The sequence below is a fragment of the Leopardus geoffroyi genome, chromosome D1 (assembly GCF_018350155.1).
Source record: "Leopardus geoffroyi isolate Oge1 chromosome D1, O.geoffroyi_Oge1_pat1.0, whole genome shotgun sequence".
Lineage (NCBI taxonomy): Eukaryota > Metazoa > Chordata > Mammalia > Carnivora > Felidae > Leopardus > Leopardus geoffroyi.
In genome coordinates this window covers 113119745-113141518 of record NC_059329.1, presented here as the reverse complement: position 1 = coordinate 113141518, position 21774 = coordinate 113119745, and the positions used below count along the sequence as shown (strand labels likewise).

General features: G+C 55.0%; 1 protein-coding gene across 2 annotated transcripts; it reads left to right on the top strand.

The window, feature by feature from the left end:
• The first annotated feature begins 1340 nt into the window (after window positions 1–1340).
• On the top strand, window positions 1341–20253 carry DHCR7 (7-dehydrocholesterol reductase). 2 transcript variants are annotated; one of them, XM_045486275.1, is made up of 9 exons: window positions 1341–1537; window positions 5243–5372; window positions 9130–9233; window positions 9794–10016; window positions 11392–11482; window positions 12307–12520; window positions 14832–15036; window positions 15825–15956; window positions 19009–20253. In XM_045486275.1, the coding sequence occupies exons 3-9, from the start codon at window positions 9136–9138 to the stop codon at window positions 19471–19473; spliced, it is 1428 nt and encodes a 475-aa protein (XP_045342231.1). In that variant the 5' UTR covers window positions 1341–1537; window positions 5243–5372; window positions 9130–9135; the 3' UTR covers window positions 19474–20253. The 2 variants fall into 2 exon arrangements, with proteins under 2 accessions (XP_045342231.1, XP_045342232.1); XM_045486276.1 differs by lacking the exon at window positions 1341–1537 and adding an exon at window positions 4933–5026.
• The last annotated feature ends 1521 nt before the right edge of the window (window positions 20254–21774 follow it).

Here is a 21774-nt window from a genome sequence, read left to right as displayed (position 1 = left end):
GAAAGAATGAAAGAAAGAAAGAAAGAAAGAAAGAAAAAGAAAGAAAGAAAAGAAAAGAAAAGAAAAGAAAAGAAAAAAGAAAAGAAAAGAAAAGAAAAGAAAAGAAAAGGAAAGGAAAAAGAAAAGAAAAGAGAAAAAAGATAAGAAAAGAAAAGGAAAAAGAAAAGAAAAGGAAAAAAGGCTGGGACTGTGCTCTAGATTAAGGAATGCTAAGGAGCCTTGACAACTAAATGCATGGTGATTCCCAATTGGATACTGACTTTTACTAATAGCTGTAAAGGACATCATGGGGACAATTGGGGGAAGCTGAATATGGACATTAGATAATAGCATTGGGTTGATGCGAAATTTCCTGAGGGTAATGCATTTTATTTTGGTAACATGAGACATGGATGCTGAAGTATTTAGGAGGAGGATGTCACCTGCAGCGAATTAATAGTTGAGGATAAAAAGTGGGGTAGAGGTGACAGAAATAACTGTTGTCAGCTGCTGAATCTAGGTATATGGGTGTTCACGCTAGTCTATGTTCACCTGGTTTGTATGTTTGACATTTTTTTCAAAATAAAAAACTGCAGGGGGAAAAAACCTGTCACTATGAGGGACACAGAGGTGTGCCAATCAGATCCGGATGCAAACCGAGGCTTTTGTCCCAAATGTTGGCCTGCAGACACCTTCTGTGGCCCACCCCTCCAGGGGCTGCTCGAGTTGCACAGCGGCCCTTCCCAAGGCCATGTCCTTGCAAGGGTGGCCCTGTGCCCTTTTCCAGACGCAGGAGCATGTGGCTTGGGCATTCCTGTCCAGGAGGACGGCTGTGGTGTGCTGTTATCACCGGAGCTGTCCCGTGCGCAAACACGTCGCCCAAGGCCACCTTGCGTCACAGCTCAACTTCTCCCTCCTTCCACCCCTGCTGCTTCTTCCCCTCCCACCTCGCAGGGTGATCCCGACCCGAAACCGCGTCTCCCTCACTTCTGGGGAAACCAGATCCGCCGGGCCTCCCAGCAGAGCCCCCTCCGACACCCCCAAATCAAACTGGTACACGCTCAACCTCTCCCGCCCTGCGCGCATCCTCGCCACACCACCTTCGTTATCTGACACCATCCCTATCTGACGCGGCCCGAGCAGGGCGGGGTCCCGCTGGCGCCGCCCACCCGCCCGCCCGCCAGCCGCGGGGCGGGCCCTCGGCCGTCAATCTCGCGGCCCGCCGGCGCCGAGTGGCTAATGCGGTGGCCCGGAGTCAGCTCAGGGGGTGGGGCGAGGCGCGCGGCCAATCGCGGGTCTCGGGGCCGCCGGCCGCGCCGGGGCCGATTGGTCGTCTATAGGAACGCGTCAGCCTGGGGGCGGGGCTTCGGGGCGGTCCTGCCAGGCCTGGACTCCGGGACACGGGCGGGTTCGGAGCCGGGTGCTCAGGGGAGCCGGGGCGGTGCAGCAGCAGGTGGGGGGCCCGCGGGTCGAGGAGCTGTGCGTGCAGGTGAACCGGCGGGGGTGGTCGAGGGCGGGGTGCCCGCTCTGTGCCCCCCTGAGCTCTTCCTGCAGCAACGTGAGTAAAGAACCAGGCGCCACATCGGGTGCCCAGATTTAAGACGCGGGCAACGAGGGGCTGCCCAGTGGAGGGAAGAGGACCTTTTGTATCCTCTTGGTAGCGGAAAATGACCCGCTCAGAAGAGCGCAATTCGGCGACTTTCTTCTTGATAAAATGTTGAGGTGTCTTTTTTTTTTTGGATGCATATCCAGTTTACTTACTTATCTATTTATTATTTAATTTATTTTTAAAATTTACATCCAAGTTAGTTAGCATATAGGGCAACAGTGGTTTCCGGAGTAGATTCCTTACTGCCCCTCCCCCACGTAGCCCATCCCCCCCCCCCCACAGCCCCTCCAGCACCCCTCTGTTTGTTCTCTGTATTTAAGAGTCTCTTCTGTTTTTGTCCCCCTCCCTGTTTTTATATTATTTTTGCTTCCCTTCCCTTATGGTCATCTGTTTTGTCTCTTAAAGTCCTCCTATGCGTGAAGTTATATATTTGTCTTTCTCTGCCTAATTTCCTTTAGCCTAATACCGTCTCGTTCCGTCCACGTAGTTGCAAATGGCAAGATTTCATTCTTTTTGATGGCCGAGTAAGACTCCATTGTATCTATATCCCACATCTTCTTGATCCGTTCATCCATCAGTGGCCATCTGGGCTCTTTCCATACTTTGGCTATTGTTGATACTCCTGCTATAAACATGGGGGTGCATGTGTCCCTTCGAAACAGCACACCTGTATCCCGTGGATAAATGCCTCCTAGTGCGATTGCTGGGTCGTAGGGTAGTTCTATTTTTAGCTTTTGGAGGACCCTCCACACTGTTTTCCAGAGCGGCTGCACCAGCTTGCACTCCCACCAGCAGTGCAAAAGAGACCCTCTCTCTCCACATCCTCGCCAACATCTGTCGTTGCCTGAGTTGCTCATGTGAGCCATTCTGACAGGTGTCAGGTGGTGTCTCGCTGTGGTTTTGCTGTGTATTTTCCTGATGATGAGTGATGTGGAGCATTTTTTCATGTGTCGGTCGGCCATCTGGATGTCTTCTTTGGAGAAGTGTCTATTCATGTCTTTTGCCCATTTCTTCACTGGATTATTTGGTTTTTTGGGTGTTGAGTTTGCGAAGTTTTTTTATAGATTTTGGATACTAACCCTTTATCTGATGTGTCGTTTGCAAATATCTTCTTCCATTCTGTTGGTTGCCTTTTAGTGTTGCTGATTGTTTCCTTTGCTGTACAGAAGCTTTTGATTTTTGATGAGGTCCCAATAGTTCGTTTTTGTTTCTGTTTCCCTTGCTTCCGGAGACGTGTGGAGTAAGAAGTTGCTGCGGCCAAGGTCAAAGAGGTTTTTGCCTGCTTTCTCCTCGAGGACTTTGATGGCTTCCTGTCTTACACTTAGGACTTTCATCCATTTTGAGCTTATTTTTGTGTCTGGTGTAAGAAAGTGGTCCGGGTTCATTCTTCTGCGTGTCGCTGTCTACTTTTCCCAGCACCCCTTGCTGAAGACACTGTCTTTATTCCAACGGATATTCTTTCCTGCTTTGTCAAAGATTAGTTGGCCATACGTTTGTGGGTCCATTTCTGGGTTCTCTGTTCTGTTCCATTGACCTGAGTGTCTGTTCTTGTGCCAGTACCATACTTTCTTGATGATGACAGCTTTGTGATATGGGTTGAAGTCCGAGTCTGGCTTGTGTTTTTTTCCAGAAATACATTACTAGCTGGGTTATGGGCGATGAGAAACGGGCCGTGAGAGGCCCGTTGTAAAGTTCAGAATAACTGCTGATAACAGCTAATCTTCCTGGGTGCAGTACCAGGTAATATCCTAGCAGGCGGCCAAGAGCGTTTCTTGGAACCTTCTCTGAACAGCACCGGGTCTGGTTTGGAGATTTGTTAGTCTGAGAGTAATAGAGACTGAGAAATACAGACCTGCCCAAACTGAACCTAAGATGAAAACGGATGATAAAGATCAGAATCTGTGAGAGGGTGATTAGCTGCTCTCCTGGTGCGAAGACAGTTCTTTCCAGAGGCCGGGTAGACCTGCCTGTCCACCCAACATGTACTCATAGGAATTTATGGGGTCCGGGAGGGCTCTGAGCACTCGGCGCCATGACCTCATGTCCTTGAGTAAGTGGGTGACAGCTGCTTTGTGGATGAGGAAAACAGGCCTAGCAAGTGTTGACACAAGTCGAATTCTAAGGGATCCGGTCCTGCTGGTCCTGCTGAGAACTTACAGCCTTGATGGTGACCGAGGGACCCCCCCCCCCCCCGCCCCGCCGGGCATTTACTACACCAGCCCCCAGGATCTCTGCCATGGTCCTGGTGTCTAGTGCATCCCCAAATTACTACATCTTCAAGATGCCAAAAAGCTGCTAAGTCATCTATTGTGTGGGTCTCAGCCTATAGATAGTGATGTGGTGGGTGGGAATGCCCGAGGCACCCTCCTGGGCTCATGTTACTGTGGCGAGTCCCCCCTCCCCACCAGCATGGCTGGATCATCCTTTGGGTCCTTATAATTGCAGGGCCCACCTTAGCAACAAGCACTGGGGAGCTCCGAGGAGCAAGGTTTATCACTCACAGGTCCTGGAGGGTACGCAGAATGCCCAGAGCCACAGTGAGCTCATGGGTGGGGAGAGAGAGAGAGAGAGAGAGAGTGAGTGAGTGTGTATAGATCTGGGGCTCTGCCTTCTTTAGGCTCAAGGGTGGAGGCCTGAGGTTTCATGGGTTCACTCTGTATTGGCCAGTTAAAACATAAGAGTGGGAATAAGGGCTTAGGAAGAAGTGAATCCTGCAGCGGTCAGCCATCTTGGTCTTCTAGGGCTTTCTGAAAGGGTGGAAGTGGCCTGGTTCCTTCTCTGGTGTTTTGCTGGTAGCTGGGTCAAGCAGCAGCAATATGTTTATTTGGGATGGATGTCTTTGCCACAAATGCCTTGGCAGTCAGAAGCTTGCGGTCAGGCACTTATACTGCGTCATCCTCAGACCCTCAGGACCGATGTCCCTTTAGCTTTGGCCCGTGGAACTAAAAAACCGGTTGAAAGAGCTGACCAGGGTGCCGGAAAGCCCCATCCATTTCCCTGGCTCATCTTTAGTGTGGGACACTAACCATCCCTCATCCAGCTTTAATAACAGAACCTCATGCGCATAGGCATTCATGACCCCAGACACTCAGGAAGGTCACTGGGTCCCGTGAGTGTACAGAGGGCCAGGCTCCGAGCCCAGGTCACTCTTGCTGCTGCTCTGTGTTCTTAGGCTCTCACTGGCTCCTAGAATGTACCAATGGAATGTGCTAACTCTAGAGGGCTTGATTCGGGCTGATGCACGCATGAGCAAGCTTCTAGAAATGTTGCAGAGGCATACATGGCTGCTTGGTATAAGTCTTCAAAGGAAATGCCTTTTGGTTCATTGCTGTCCGTCAGGTCTGCAGCTGCCTGTTAAGGCTCATGTCTGAGGTGACGCCTCCATGGAGATCTCTATTCAGTGCCACCCAATGTCATCAAGTACCTACCATTTGCCAGGTACTGTGTGTACCAGGCAAAGAAGCTGGGTGGTAATACTCCCCTCCTCCTCCCCTCCCGTGTGGGCTGTCTTCCACTTTTGAACCTTGGCACACTGACCTTGTACTTCTCACTTGGTTCCAACAGGCCTTGAATAAATACCGTGTGGGTCCTAATCTACCTTCGGTCCTGAAATGTCAGCAACCTGATGTATTTATCATCTTTGTGTCCCTGCAGGACTTTGTTCAGTGGGTTGAGAAGGGTCAAGCAGGCCTTGTGAATCATAAGAGTCTAGAGATTTTAGAGCGGCCCATTCAAGAAGGAAGACTTCAATTCTGTTGTGAAATCCCTACACAAGAGGTTGGAGGTAAGCATGTCTCAGCACTGTTGTTCATGGGCATAGACAGTGACTTTTTAGCTTTGAAAAGTAGACAGCTGGTTCATCAACTCCTGTCTGTGAGTCTTAGGAATAAAATAAAATATACCCCAAATACCTCCCTCTCCCCTGTTTCCACATACCTTTTGCCAAGAATATGACTTACACGTTTATTATAGGATTCATTGCTTATGCCTGAGGTGACTCCTGCGTGAATGAATTCTATAATCTCAAAAAATACTTATTTGGGCTTATTTTAACCTGTAGAAGATACACTTTTTCCTTTTAGCAGTGTTTTCTGTTTGGCCTTTCCACACTTAGTTCTTTTTTTTTTTTTAAAGTAGGATCCACACCCAACGTGGTGCTTAAACTCACAAGCTGAGATCAAGAGTCTCATGCCCCACTGACTGAGCCAGCCAGACGCCCCTACCACACTTAGTTCCGAGCCTATAGGTTTCTGGCTGTTTTGCAGTTTTCTACCATGTTTAATCAAGGTGACTGCCATGCACCAGGCTCTGTATTCGGTTTTGGGGCTGTAGAGTTGGAAGGTCCATAAAGAGTTCTTCACCCTGCCTTGTACATCATAGACAGACATTCCATAAACTAACCTGTGAAAATTAAGTGATAACGGGTACATTTCCCACACTGCAAATGAAAATACTTTTTTGTCGCTGAAATTTTTTTTAATGAACGTACCTTTGTATTAAAGTACTTTTTCCAAAAGAAATTTTTCCAAAAGAAGTTAGCGTTAAAAGGCTGATGCAGGGGCGCCTGGGTGGCGCAGTCGGTTAAGCGTCCGACTTCGGCCAGGTCACGATCTCGCGGTCCGTGAGTTCGAGCCCCGCGTCAGGCTCTGGGCTGATGGCTCAGAGCCTGGAGCCTGTTTCCGATTTTGTGTCTCCCTCTCTCTCTGCCCCTCCCCCGTTCATGCTCTGTCTCTCTCTGTCCCAAAAATAAATAAACGTTGAAAAAAAAAAATTTAAAAAAAAAAAAAAAAAAAAAAAAAAAAAAAAAGGCTGATGCAGGGGCGCCTGGGTGGCGCAGTCGGTTAAGCGTCCGACTTCGGCCAGGTCACGATCTCGCGGTCCGTGAGTTCGAGCCCCGCGTCAGGCTCTGGGCTGATGGCTCAGAGCCTGGAGCCTGTTTCCGATTTTGTGTCTCCCTCTCTCTCTGCCCCTCCCCCGTTCATGCTCTGTCTCTCTCTGTCCCAAAAATAAATAAACGTTGAAAAAAAAAAATTAAAAAAAAAAAAAAAAAAAAAAAAAAAAAAGGCTGATGCAGGGGCGCCTGGGTGGCGCAGTCGGTTAAGCGTCCGACTTCGGCCAGGTCACGATCTCGCGGTCCGTGAGTTTGAGCCCCGCGTCAGGCTCTGGGCTGATGGCTCAGAGCCTGGAGCCTGTTTCCGATTTTGTGTCTCCCTCTCTCTCTGCCCCTCCCCCGTTCATGCTCTGTCTCTCTCTGTCCCAAAAATAAATAAACGTTGAAAAAAAAAAATTTAAAAAAAAAAAAAAAAAAAAAAAAAAAAAAAGGCTGATGCAGGGGCGCCTGGGTGGCGCAGTCGGTTAAGCGTCCGACTTCAGCCAGGTCACGATCTCACGGTCCGTGAGTTCGAGCCCCGCGTCGGGCTCTGGGCTGATGGCTCAGAGCCTGGAGCCTGTTTCCGATTCTGTGTCTCCCTCTCTCTCTGCCCCTCCCCCGTTCATGCTCTGTCTCTCTCTGTCCCAAAAATAAACAAACGTTGGAAAAAAAAAAAAAAAAAAAAAAAAAAAAATAAAAGGCTGATGCATAGAATAAACAGCTCCCTACTTCATCCCATAGTCTTCGTTCCCAGAAGCAAATACTTTTCATTCTTGTAGTTACTTCTGTGTTGCTGTTTTTACCCGCTTATTTTTAAATGATTTGCTTTTGTCACTCCCAACTTCACATGTCCTTCTGCATCCAAACATCTACCAGCCTGTAGCCAGATATTACGTTGTTATGACAAAGTTGCTAGTATTTACTGTTAAGCCAACTAAGGTACTACAATTATGGTGTTTGTTGTTGTTTTTCCCCTTTGTATGACTTTTGATTTTTCCTGGAGTTCGTGATTGCCTCACTTTTTCCACTTAAAAACTCAGGTTTTTATGCATCTGTCATTATTTTTTTTCTGAATGCTATAACAGAGCTTCATATATATCCATAATTTTTCTACACACTCTAACACAATAAAATTCATCATTTCCATTCTCCCTCCTGCTGTAGCCATTCATTTTGTACGAAGGTGGACTGGTTACTGTCTGGTGCACTGCACAGTTCTCATCCCCTCATCCTTTCTCTCGGCTTTCTTTTTGTAGTTTTCTTGGATCCCGTGTCTTCTCCGAATAATAAGTAACCTGCAAATGGAATTCTAGGTTGCAAAAAAGTTTCCCTCAAAGTTTTTAAAGTTTTCCATCATTGTCTTCTAGAATCCAACTGGTTGCTGATACGATTCTTAATCCTGGATTTTTTTTTTAATGTTTATTTATTTGGCAGGGGGAGGGGCAGAGAGAAAGAGGGAGAGAGAGAATCCCAAGCAGGCTCCATGCTTAGTGCAGAGCCCGACATGGGGCCCAATCCCATGACCATGATTTCATGACCTTAGCCAAAATCGGAAGTCAGATGCTCAACCGAATGAACCACAGAGGCGCCCCTCTTTTAGAGCTTTTCTCTGAAAGCCTTTAAAATCATGTTTTCTTACCTCCAATGTTTTGAAACTTCACTGTTAGAACTTATTCTGGAAGTGTAGATGTCACTGCTTCCCCCTTGGACAAGTTCAGTTCTTTCACCTTTTTTTTTTTAGAGTGATTATTTATTGAATGCACTGTCCTAGGACTTGGTAGTAGAGCAATGGATAGGACACGTGGTTCCTGCCCTTGGGGAGCTTACATTCTAATGGAGGGAGGCAGTCAATAGACACGCACTCAAATAAATTAAAGAATTCTACATAATGACAACATGAGAAAATAAAGTAGCAGGTGGAGTGCCTCAGCAGGGGACTACAGGCAGTGTAGAAGCACTGATTGGCTTGTATATTGGTTCAAGATGAATGGCTATGGGGGAGAGGGGGCATGGAAATGATAAATTTTATTGTGTTTGAATATGTAGAAAAGTTGCTGGTATGTACATTAGCTGTGGTAGAGCATTCACAAAAAAACGTTAGCGATAGACGCATAGAAATCTTCGCAAATGGAAAAAGTGGGGCGCCCATTAACTCCAGGAAATATAAAAAGTCACACTAAGGAGGGGCCATTTTACAAAAGTCCCGAATGAGGAGACCTGTAAATTAAGTTCTAAGCAGAAGCAGCAGGTGTCATGAACGAGATGAACCATATCCAAGGGGCGTTAAAGACCCCGTGTGCCTGGATTGGAAGGTATGAGGAGAGAGGGGTGGGAGGGAAAGCAGGCAGGAGTGGATCGCAAGAGGCCTCGGAGCCATGGCTGACTCGGTTCATGCAGTAAGAGGGCGTTCTGCCGCAACCTGGAGAATTAGTCAAGATGAGCGAGAGAAGTAGGAGGGCCAGGTGGGAGGTTATTGCAGATTCCAGGAGGGAGAGACTGAAGTGTAGTCTACGATCTCTTCCCTGCCTGGAACCTGCCATCTAGAACAAGGTAGCGAGTAGGCTAGTAGAAGAGCCAGTCCTGCAGAAGTTACGAGCAGGGGCAGATGTGGGAGATAATGGTGGCCGTTCTCTGTGGGATGATCTGAGTAGGACGTGTCTTCTTTCCTCAGGGCCCAATGGCTGCAAAGTCCCAGCCCGACGCTTCCCAAACCAAGAGTCGGGACAGCTTTGCCAACGGTGGGGCTGCCACTCAGGGGCAGTGGGGCCGTGCCTGGTAAGGCCTTGACAGTCTTCCCAACTAGAAAATGGAGCGAGATCTTAGTGAGAGGTGGTCCACCCTTGGGATCTTACGGACCGATCAAAAACACGAGTTTTATCATTAAGACTAACGAGAGATAAGCCGTCGCCCATTTTGTAAAGTAAGGGATTGGAGAAGGAATGAAAAGCTGGCTAAAACGGGCTGGCTCTGGTGGCGCAGTATCCTGTTGTCTGTATCCTCCTTGGATCGGAGGGCGTGGGGACTCGGGAGTGGGTGAGTGGCCCCCGCGGCCTGGAACTGGAGAGCCTCTGGCCTTGTGGGTCGCGAAAGGCCTCCCAGCGTTCGTATTCCGGGCTCCGGGCTTCCTGTGGATGTCCTCAGATCTGTCAGCCTCCCCGGAGCTGGCGGTGGAACACGCACATTGAGTGGTTCCTGCAGGCAATGGGGAGCCCTTTGCACGGAGAGCGAACGGCTGTTGGAAACAACGGGACCCGTCCGCACGTGCGGTGCATTGTCGAGGAGGCCACGCGGCCAGGGGGGGCCCCCGCGTGACCGCCTGCCATCTGCTGTTGCAGGGAGGTGGACTGGTTTTCGCTGGCCAGCGTCCTCTTTCTGCTGCTTTTGGCCCCTTTCATCGTATACTACTTCATCATGGCATGTGACCAGTACGGCTGCTCCCTCACTGCCCCCGTGGTGGACCTCGCCACCGGGCGCGCTCATCTCGCAGACATCTGGGCCAAGACGCCGCCCGTGACAAAGGAAGCGGCCCAGCTCTACGCCTTGTGGGTCACGTTCCAGGTCAGCCTCCCTGGAGGGTGGTTGGGGCACGGCGGGCGTGCGGCGTCCCTCCGGCCGGGAGAGTCCTGGCCGTTGGTCCGGGAAATGGGATCTGGGCTCGGGTTGGCGTTGTCCTTCCCGGGACCCGGCAGGGCATCACGGTGTCTGACGCACCTTCAGTGGAAGGCTCCCCGTAGTTCAGGGGCGTGTGCAGCCCTGCAGGGACATGCCGAGAAGTAGGGAGCGAGACCCTGTGGGAGGGAGTGAGGCAGGGCTGGCCTGGGGAAGCCCCATGCACGACGGGAAGCGTATCTTATCAGTAGCCCCTGAGAAGGAGCATTCTGGCCCCCAGAGGTACGCTCTCGGTTACGAGAGACCCCACTCGGCAAAGCCAAGGCCTGTGTTCCCAGCAGGTGGCCACACGGTCCTGGCCACGGACGTCCTCGACTCCGTTGTGACCCCACTGGCCCTTGAGACCAGAAGTTCACCAGGAAGGAGCTGTTTGCACAGAGGACCTGGTGAACAGGGAGAGCTGTTTATCATCTGAATCCAGGGAAAAGGTGGCGGGAGAAGGCTCCCTCCACACCCCGGGTTTCCTGCCCTAGAGGAAAGCTCCAGCCGTTCGTCGCGGTTTCTCCTCAGGGTGCCAGCTTTTGGGCTTTAGAGCCCCTCTCATTTCTGGTCTCTTGGTCCCTTTGGGTGAAAAGATGAGAAGGGGCAGCAGGAATCACAGAAGCCTAAGAGTAGAGATATCAGAGGCCGAGCGGCTAAAACAAACGTTACGCAGCCATCTGAAGGAAGCACTCACCTGTGCTACGGCGTGGATGGACCTTGAGAACATTCGCTGAGTGAAAGGAGCCAGTTACGGAAGGCCCCAGGGCGCCGTGATTCCATTTATGTGAAACACCAGGGTGCGAAAGTCCCTAGAGACAGAAAGTGGGTTAATGGTTGTTGGGGGGGCAGCGGGAGGGGTTGGGGAGCGACTGCTAATAGGGGTGGTGAATGTGTTCCGGGTGGTGGTGCTTGCTTACTGTGTAAATGCGCTAAATGACACTGAAAACATGTCACGAGGGCGACTTGTACGGCCGGGAATTCTTGCAAATTCTTAAATGGCTCCAGAAACGTGAGTGGGAAGGGCTCGTGGGCTCTCCTGCAGGGAGACTGCATTGCTGCTTTGGGCCAGTAATGAACTTCCTGCTCGGGGCTCCTCCCCCTTCAGAGCCCCCGGCCGGCCTGCCTGCCTGCCTGCCGCCAGGGCTCCAGAGCCACACACTCTTCCGGAAGGAGTACCCGACCGTAACCTGGATTTCTGCCACGGGTCACGTCGGTTAACGAAAGCAAGGGTCAAGCAGACCCCCCAGGCCATGGGTCAAGCAGCTTAAAATCCCCACCGCAGGTGCTTTTGTACTCGGCGCTGCCTGACTTCTGCCATAAGTTTCTGCCCGGCTACGTGGGAGGCGTTCAAGAGGGCGCCGTGACCCCCGCAGGTAACCTGAGCCCGCGGGCCTCCCTTCTCCTCTCCCTGCCTCTTTGTCTCATGGGGCCTGCCCTCTCCCAGGCGGCTCCCGTCCCCAGGTGTGCTCACACTTGAAAGTGTGACAAAGTGACAAAATGAGTGTGAATTTTGCTCGGCCGCTGCCACGGCCCCGGGCCCCGATCGTCTCAGGGCAGCCTGGGACTGACCCGGCCGTGAGTTGGAACATCAGGCCCTTCGGTGAACAGAGGGCTGAGTGGTCCCCGGCCCCACGGCCGGTTGTCACAGCTGGGATCCTGGAGCATCTCCCCACCGAGAACACCGCAGCCACCAGCGGCGTCCAGGAGGGGTGGCTCCTGTTCAGGTCACCCAGAGCCCTGCAGGGGGGGACGCCACCCCTGTCCCTGCCTGCAGACAGCCCCCAGGGCCGCGGGGAGGCTGTGGTGCTCGCTGACAAGTATGTTAGGGGCATCCTCACTCCCTAGAGAACTGCATCCATCCATCCACCCGTTCACCCACCTACCCACCCACCGGCCCCCCAGCCGGAGCTCACTAGGGAGAATCAGAACCAAAGGGTGAGTCTGCCCGTTCCCTCGTCCAAGGACCCCGAAAGCAGGAGCAGTTAATCCCCGGACTAACAGCGTGATGTGTGCTGCTGGCATTTTGACCCGGGGCCCCGAGCTGTAGGGGAAGCTGACCGGCTTCCGGGCCTTGGCCTGGGTGTCCCAGACGGGCCCCCCCCCGAGCAGCAGCCGAGGCCCAGAAAGCAAGCAGGGCCTGGGCTGGCCGCCCGTTTTCAAGCGGAAACGCTTTGATTTTTAAATCGTCGCTCTGCAGGGGTTATTAACAAGTATGAAATCAACGGCCTGCAGGCGTGGCTCATCACGCACCTTCTCTGGTTTGCAAACTCGCACTTCCTGTCGCTGTTCTCCCCCACCATCATCTTCGACAACTGGATACCGCTGCTGTGGTGCGCCAACATCCTCGGCTACGCGGTTTCCACCTTCGCCATGATCAAGGGCTACTTCTTCCCCACCAATGCCAAAGACTGGTACGTTCTTCGGCGGCTGGTCAAGCCTAATGTGGGATGCGGATGCTTCCACCCCTAACCTTTCTCTGTGACCTTGGGATAGGAGTTGTGAAGCCCTGAGGATCGAGAATCCTTGAAGGGGGAGCCTGATGGAACCCGCTTGATTCTAGGGAACATCCTTTCTATGTGTCTGGGGGCCTTCCTCTGCCTTAGGAAGCATGCAGTTGAAGATGGCCAAGTCCATCTTTGGCCGAGTCGTCACCTGTAGGGCTGTCATGGGAGCAGGGAAGTCAGCCCGTTGCTTCCATTTGGGAACATGAGTGTGGCCTGAAACAATCTTAGTGAGGAGTGTGGTTATCTCGGTGGCTTCAGTGTAGCACTTCCCAGGGAGAGCCCTACTGGCTCGTGCCTTCTCATGGAAGTCTTGGGTTGTGCTCCCCACAGCCAGCCTCCTCTTCACCTAGCTCTTTATCCATCCACCCACCCATCCACCCACCCATCCACCTACCATCATCCATCCATCCACCCATTCACCCACCTACCCAGCCATTCATCCAACCCATCCACCTACCCACCCATCCATCCATCTATCCATCCATCCAACCAACCACTCATCCATCTAACCCATCCACCCACCCATCCATCTACCCATCTATCCTCTATCCACCCACCCACCCATCCATCCACCATCATCCATCCATCCATCCATCCATCCACCATCATCCATCCACCCGTCCATCCACCCACCCATTCTCCCACCTACCCACCTACTCATCCAACCCATCCACCCACCCATCCATCCACCATCATCCATCCATCCAACCACCCACCCATCCACCAGCATTCATCCATCCACCCATCCATCTACCCATCCATCCACCGTCATGCATCCACCCACTCATCCATCCACCATCATCCATCCATCCACCCATCCACCCACCTACCCACCCATCCATCCACCCATCCATCCTCTATCCACCCACCCATCCATCCACCATCATCCACCATCATCCATCCACCCACCCACCTATCCATCCATCTACCCATCCTTCCATCTATCCACTCACCCATCCATCCACCATCATCCATCCATCCATCCATCCATCCCATCCACTCACCCATCCATCTAACCCATCCACCCACTCATCCATCCACCATCATCCATCCACCCATCCATCTAACCCACCTACCCACCCATCCATCTAATGCATCCATCCATCAATCCATCTATCTACCTCCCTACCCATCTAACCATTCAGTCCATCTATTCCATTCATCCCACTTGTTCATCCACCTGTTCACCCCTATCCTTCATCCCTGGCTCCTTCAATCCCTCCATCCATCCCTCCCTCCAACAACAGATGTTGCTTGGGTTCGTCCTGTAGATGGGTGTAAGCAGTCACAAACAAGATTTTTATGCTTGGGTGCCTACATTTTAGTCCCAAATACATTTAGGGGCCCAAGTAAAAAGAAAATGTGTTTCCGTTAACTCTCGCTCTTGGGGAATGTCTCTGGATGACGGTGCTTTGTGGTCTGTGTGGTAATTAGGTAATGAGGCTGATCTTCTGTGGCTCATGCTAATTGTCTTTGCTGCTTTATAATCAATCACCTGTTGTAGACTTTGTATATTTTGCTTTTTTTACGTAACATAACTGAGGCACGTGGACGTGAAAATGTTTTTGCCATTAACACAGAAATCCCTATGTGTCTGCAAGTTATTCGCGACGAGGGTCTCCATATCAGTCATCTTGGCTGATTCTCTGGTCACCTCTGGGGAGGACTGTGGGAGAGGAACCAGGGCAACGAATGTCTAGCAAGGGTTAGTGGTGGGCCCCCAAGCCAGGCACCTTGCTCTGGACTCGCCACCCTTGCTCACTCTCTACCTGGGCAGGATTTATAATTTCACTTGCCCGTGGGGACCCGGGCACCGGGAGTCACCGCAAACTGCATGCTTGGCTATGCAACGAAATCTTCGTGAAGTCAAGCTAGTTATGCAGCTCAGCCATGCCAGGCCTCAAGGGGGCCTGGAGGAGGGTGGGGAGAAGCCCAGCTGGTTGAGGGAAGACTTAAGCAGAAAGTGTGTGCTTTCGTGGGACGCAACGAGCATGTCAGGTGCCAGGTCTCGGGGTGGCTCTGCCGGGCCGTAGCCGAGTGCCAAGGGAGAGCAGGGAGGCCTTGGGAAGCAAGAGGGACCGGTGTGCGTCCTCCGGCTGCCCGCATCCCTGAGCTGACGCAAGGGCCAGGCTCGACACCCTTGTCCATGTGCACACACAGGCCCCTTGTCGCGAGACGGGCTCCTTAGCGAAACGTATCTGCTGTTTCTATTTTCAAGCAAATTCACGGGCAATTTCTTTTACGACTACATGATGGGCATTGAGTTTAACCCCCGCATCGGGAAGTGGTTCGACTTCAAGCTGTTTTTCAACGGACGCCCTGGGATCGTTGCCTGGACCCTCATTAACCTGTCCTTTGCAGCCAAGCAGCGGGAGCTCTACGGCCAAGTGACCAACGCCATGGTCCTGGTCAACGTCCTGCAGGTAGCCTGTCTGCGGCCAAGGGGGAGGGAGCTCCAAGGCTTGCTGGGCCCCGGGAAATCCTGAAAGCCAGATGCGTCTTGAAGAACCTCACTCCACTGCTCTTAGAAGGGAGTCGGGCCCCTGCCCGTGCGTCTCTGGGGAGCGGGCTAGCGAGCACGCAGCGAAAGGTCCCTCATTGTCTGCTGGGCGCCGCGCCGGCCCTGCGGCCTCACTGGGCTCGGGGCCTCTTTCCCGGGAGACGCCTGTTAACAGCTCAAGGGTGTCGTGGTCCTGGCCACGTTCACGGTTTGTGGCCTCTGAAGCGTCTTCCCCACGTGGTCCCCGTGGCTCTCAGGCGGGGTGTGAGGGGTTCATTCTCACCTTTTCCCCACCTGTGTACGAGGCCGCTGGCCACCTGGCCGTGCCGGCTGCAGGGGCGGCCGGGCGGAGGACTTCCATGCCGGCGTGGGCCCTGGTGTGTGGGGCACCTTCCCCGCGGGCTGTCCCCAGCGCCTCCACGGTGCGTGACCTGCTCTCCGAGCGCCACAGCCTGGGCATCACCGGCCGGGGCACTGCTGGGTGTCCCTCTCGGTCACTGTCTGTGGGCCCTCACCCGCTTAGACGGCAGGCTCTCTCAGGCTAAGGGCTCCCTCGCTGGCCTCCCGGGCCCCCCACGTCCCAGCCCCGTGGAGCACGTCACCGAGGAGCTCGGCGACACCCCGCGTGCCATCTCCTCATCTACGCGGGCGTGGTTCTCCTTGGGGCCCCTTGGTGGCCGTGGCCGGCACGTGACGGGTCCTGTTTTGTAGGCCATCTACGTGCTGGACTTCTTCTGGAACGAAGCCTGGTACCTGAAAACCATTGACATCTGCCATGACCACTTTGGGTGGTACTTGGGCTGGGGGGACTGCGTCTGGCTGCCGTACCTCTACACGCTGCAGGTGAGGAGCGGGGTGGCCGGCCTGGCGGGGCTTGCAGCTGTCTGGTCCCCAGGCACGCCCAGGGTGGCCCCCGGCAGACACAGCCAAGCACGTGCTGAGATCCCCTCTTGCACGAGTGGGGGACAGTCGAGGCTGGAGGCGGGAGGCTGCCCCGTTTCCAGGAAGAAGGAGGCTTGGTGCGTTAGTGAGCTTGGGCCCCGGGACAGATACCATAGACAGGCGTGGACAACAGGCAGCCACCGTCCCCGTCCCGGAGGCTGGAGCCCGAGGTCCAGGCGTGGGCAGGGCTGGGTTCCCCCGAGGCCTCTCTCCTAGTGCGTGGACAGCTGTCCTCTCCCTGTGCCCTCTCGGGGTCATCCCTCTGCGTGTGTCTGTGTCCTCATCGCCTCTTCTTTTTCTTTTTAATATTTATTTTTGAGAGAGGGACAGAGCGTTGAGTGGGGGAGGGGCAGAGAGAGGGAGACACAGAATCCAAAGCAGGCTCCAGGCTGTCAGCACAGAGCCCGATGCGGGGCTCGAACCCATGAACCGTGAGTTCATGACCTGAGCTGAAGTCGGATGCTTAACCAACTGAGCCATCCAGGCGCCCCTGATCCCCTCTTTTTACAAGGACCCCGGTCACACGGGTTCAGGGCCCACCGTGCCACCTTGCTTACTCTTAATAGACCCACTCTCCAGATCGGTTCACATTCTGGGGTCCTGGGGGTCAGGGCTCCAACATAGGGATTTGGGGGGGACACAGGTCAGCCCATGACACTTAAGAAAGATGACAGGGTGTAGACTTTCGGTAAAAAGGAATAATTTGGCTGAACTGGGTGATGGGGGGTGGTATTCATATTCACACTTATTCAAATCTTAATGCTTAAAGGAAAAGAGGATTTCTTACCTTTTTTTGTTCCTTAAATACTTCACGAGGGTCTGTGTGGCAGCAGGCATGTGATGGGGACGTGGGAGCAAAGGAGACGTGTGTGGGCCCTGCCTGCTTCGGGCTCATGGCTGGTGGGAGAGGCCAGGCAGCAGGCAGCCCGGTGCAGGGAAGGGGTGCTGGAGAGAAGTGGGGTCATCGGCTCCTGAGGGAGGGCCCAGGAGGAGCCCCCGGCCTGCCACTGGCAGCTGGCAAACGCATCCGGAGATAAGCACGGCCTGGCTGAGAGCAGGACGGCGAGGCTGGCGGGTGAGGACGTTCCAGATGGGTGGGCTGGCACGTGCCGTCTCACTGCACGGAGAATTCAGGAGGACGTCGGGCCAGGGCTCTGAGGGGGAGACCCTGTGCCAAGGAACAGCAGTCTGGAGTCCTCAGGAGAGGCCTGGCCTGCATCGCAGAATCAAGGTGTGGAAGCACTGGCCTGGGGAGCCGCAGGGACCGGGGTCCAGACCGGCAGGGGAGGTGGCCTTGAATGGCCCCAGACATCCCTGGAAAAGGAGGGCAGCGCCGTGTCGGGGCCGGGCGAGGCCGCGCGGGGGCACCGGAGCGGCACTTGGCGGTGTGGCCGGGCTGCTCGGTCGCTGACCCCCATCCGCCCGCCCGGCACACCACGCAGGGCCGCCTCGGGGGCAGCCGGGGGGTGCGGGGGGCGGGCCTCGCATCAGGCTCCCACGCCCTCCCAGCTCCCGCGAGAGCCCCGGCTCTGCTGCGCTGGCTGCGGCAGCTTGGACACCCTGGCCGGGTGCCACCTGCTCATGTTGTGAGTGAGGACGTCCGGGGTCAGAGAGAGGGTGTGGTCAGGGCTCTCGCTTGGCCGGCAGCGAGCAGGGTGGCTGCCTGGGCAGGTTGCGCGAGAGTGGCAGGAACCAACGTGGGAAGGCTCGGTGACCTGCGCCGGGCCCGCACGGGCGAGGGGTTCCGCGCTTACAGCCGGTCGTGCGAGGCCCAGTGACGTGAACTGGCTGATCCTCTCTGTGCAGCATCCGGAACCAGGGGCCCCCGGGGAAGCAGGGGAGTCGCAGCAGAGCTGGGCTGGGGCTCCGGGTGCCCCGTCCCCGTGCCGTCTATAACTCCAGGTCCTCCCTTGAGTGCCCCTCGCCGTCTGCCCAGGACCCGTGTCTCCACCTGGCTGCTCGCACGCTCCCGGGCTCCCCGATTCTGTGAACAGAACGATAACTGATCAAACGTGTACATGTACAAACGTGCATAGATCATGAGTGTGTGCGATCACACATCTGTGTCTCTCACTGTGAACCAGGCCTTGTTTCGGCCTCTCTTTGTATGTTGTATGTGTATCATTTCATATATCACATCATATATGTATCACATCACGTCATATCACATATATCACATCATATATCAATCACATCATGTGTCATATCACATCACAGCTGCGTTAGAGTTCTCTCCACACCCAGAACCAATGGGCTGTTTATGCACATCTATGTGTACACATACAACTGAATGTATGCCTGTATACGTATGTGTGTATATATTTGCACATATATACACATATTCACACACAGGAGAGAAGCAGTAACTAACTCATGTGATCATGGGGCCCAGCAAGTCCGAAATCTTCAGGGCGGCCAGCAGGTTGGCGGTCCAAGGATGTTAGAGTCGGCTGGAGTCTGAAGGCCGTCCGTCTGCTGGCGGAATCTAGTCTTGTTCTGGCGGGAGGTTGGCCTTTTTTTTTTTTCTTTAAGCCTTCAACTGATTGGATGAGGCCCACCTACAGGGTAGAGAACAAGCTGCTTTACTCAAAAGTCTACCAGTTTAAGTTTTATCTTATCTCAAAAAATACCTTCACAGCAGCTATCTGGGCACCGTGGCCTCGCCAACGTGGCATCCAGTGGACCATCATAAAATTACATTCAGATGATACTTCTATCATATGTTACGCTTAAGCTACATATGATGTGCGTGTGCGTGTGTGTGTGTGTGTGTGTGTGTGTGTGTGTGTGTAGGTACGCGGACAGGTGGGAAGGCAGGTAGTACGCGGATCTGTTTGCCATGCACCGCGGCGGGTGCTTTTACTCACAGAAGAGGAAACCCGGCGTGTGGGATGGCGGGGCGGCTAGTCTCGGGATGCGAACCCAGGCCGTGCTGCTCCCTCTCGCCCCGCAGGGCCTGTACCTGGTCTATCACCCGGTGCAGCTGTCCACCCCCCACGCCGCGGGCGTCCTGCTGCTGGGGCTGCTGGGCTACTACATCTTCCGGATGGCCAACCATCAAAAGGACCTGTTCCGCCGCACGGACGGCCGCTGCCTGATCTGGGGCAGGAAGCCCAGGGTCATCGAGTGCTCCTACACGTCGGCCGACGGACGCAGGCACCACAGCAAGCTCCTGGTGTCGGGCTTCTGGGGCGTGGCCCGCCACCTCAACTACACGGGCGACCTGATGGGCAGCCTGGCGTACTGCCTGGCCTGCGGCGGGGGCCACCTGCTGCCCTACTTCTACATCATCTACATGACCATCCTGCTGACCCACCGCTGCCTCCGGGACGAACACCGCTGTGCCAGCAAGTATGGCAGCGCCTGGGCGCGTTATACCGCCGCTGTGCCTCACCGCCTGCTGCCCGGAATCTTCTGAAGCCCCGCCCCGTGGGAGGGGCCCCCGAGCCCGGCCGGCTGGGGCTGCCTCCCGCCTCCCCCCAGGAGCTTGCGACTCCTGGTCTGCGAAATGGAAAGAGCCCGTCGCTTGGGGCGTCCCCTCCCCTTGTCCCTCGGCGAGCCCTGGGGGTTTCTAGGGTCTGCGCCCACCGGCAGAAGTGACCAGCGTTTCCCACGCGTGTTCCGCGGGCGGGTGGGGGCCCCCGCTCACCTCGGGCAGCCGCGATGACAACGTCTGTCGTCCGTGTCGACAGCCCGAGCTCCTGTGCTGCCCGGACATCTTCGGCTGCTTACCACTTAGTCTCTCTGAATCAGCTGGAGGGGCGCTGCACCAGGAAGGGGCTTCTGTTTCTGGTCTCGGTGATTCCGTTTCATTCCCTGGTCTCTCACGGCTTGGGGGGTGCAGTGGGAGGACAGCCAAGGCGCCCGCCCAGAGCATGCCGAGGTCCCGGCACCGGCCGTGGCTCCCCGCGTCCGGCCCTCTGAGCATCCAGCCGCCAGCCTCGGCCTGCCGGCCCTCCGCAAGGGCCCTGCCTGCGACTGCACACATCGGCTCAGGCGACCCAGAGAACCTGTGTACCATCCAGGGGGCCTTCTCCAGCGAGATCCGAATCCCAGCCTTGAAGAGGGGGATGTCTTCCAGGTGAATTTTTTTACCCTGGGCACTTGCCCTTGACCCTAGGGTTTTCTTGAAAACTCTCTAAGCATTACTGCCTTCGTTGACTTGGTAATTCTTTATATTAAACTTGCCCTGTCCAAACTTCTGCGTGGTTTCTGTCTCCCGATTGGGCCTGACCGGACGTGAGGGCTCCGTTTCCGGTGTGTAGAGGGGTGATGAGCTGCTTGGGCACTGCTTCAGGGCTGTGGGCACTCACGGTGGGTATTTAGGGGACTGGCGCCAGCCTCCCCCCCACCGCCCGCCAAAGGAAGAAATCCCAGCGTGGCTGCCTGCCCACGGGAGTGAACAGAGGTGCCGGGAAGCAGGCACCAGGCTTGCCTCCGGCCTGGAGAAACCAGCCGGGACGGAGGTGTGAGCAGGGCGGCGGGCGGGGCCGGGTGGGGCCTCCCCTGCTTCCATTAGGAACAGGCGGAACAGGCTGGTGGCTTCCCCAACAGCCCGAAACCCGAAACCCGTGAGAGATGAGAGCTCCGGCCCCACCCATGCCGGCTCTGAGGGTGGTTTTCCACCTTCCTGCTCACCACCCCCCACCCCTGCCGCCCATTCATCCCAGCCCCTGGGCTGCGGGGAGGCCCAGGCGTCCGTCCTGTTTATCACAAGCCACATGTGTGGCTTGAATACTGGCCGGCCTGGGGAACCAGTGTCCTGGATGGCCCTGAGTAGAGTGGGCCCTCCTCTTCCTCTCACATGGAGTGGATTCATTTCAAAGAGGCTAGAGTGTGCTGGTTGTGAGCTCTGACCCTGGGTCCGGCGTGGAGCAGCTGTGTGACCTAGACCAGGCGACTTACCCTCTCTGTGCCTTGGCTTCCCATTTGAGAAGGAGGCAATTACTATTTTCATGCCTTGCTTCGAGAGGGCTTCTCAGGCTGTTTGCAGAAGAGTTGTGGGTCCAAGTCTTGGACCTGCCCCTGCCCGCTAGCCCAGTCTCGTTCGTGGTAGCTCTCCCGAGCTGGGCTGTGCTGATCCTTGTTCTGTGTGCTCAGCAATTGCGAGGCTGGGCCGTGACCCTTCTTGCCCCTGTGTCATGCAAAAGAGGCCCAGCTTCTCCAGGCAAGGGCAGGGTGAGCCTGGGAACCCCTCCTCTGTGAGCAGTGAGACTGGACCATGGGGGCCACCGTGTTACAAGACACAGGAAGTTCTCAGGAGGGGTGAATTCTCTGGGAACACGGCCTGCCTTCTGCCTCCTCCCTGGGAGAGGGGCTGCTGGACCCCCACGGCCAGGTGGGCTGGCCCGGGCCCCAGGGGGGCCAGCACAGAAGGGATGGTGAAGGCTCGTGGCCGGTGGCGAGGTGGGAGGGGGCGCCGCTCTGGAAAAGGGTCAGTCTGCCTCCCTTGGGCCTCGCCGGGCGTCAGCAGCCCCCAGGACAGGGCGGCCGCCGGAACCTGTGCGGCCACATCCAGAGGGGCCACTGCCCACGAGGAGCTTAAACGTGGCACATCCTCCTCCCCACTGAGCCTTGGAAGACAGCGGCCCTTCTCCTGGAACCCGCTGTATTGGTCCCCGCGGTGTGCCGTGAAATGTTAACAGCTGGCTGCCTTCTGGTCCCTGTGAGCACGGGCCTCTGCACCCCCCCCCCCGGGGCTGGCGGGCTGATGGTGCTA

Coding starts and splice junctions, on each gene's coding strand:
- DHCR7 (XM_045486275.1), top strand. CDS start 9,136: ATGGCTGCAAAGTCCCAGCCCGACGCTTCCCAAACCAAGAGTCGGGAC. Junction 11,483..12,306: donor GGGCGCCGTGACCCCCGCAG/GTAACCTGAGCC, acceptor GTCGCTCTGCAG/GGGTTATTAACAAGTATGAA. Junction 15,957..19,008: donor CGTACCTCTACACGCTGCAG/GTGAGGAGCGGG, acceptor CTCGCCCCGCAG/GGCCTGTACCTGGTCTATCA.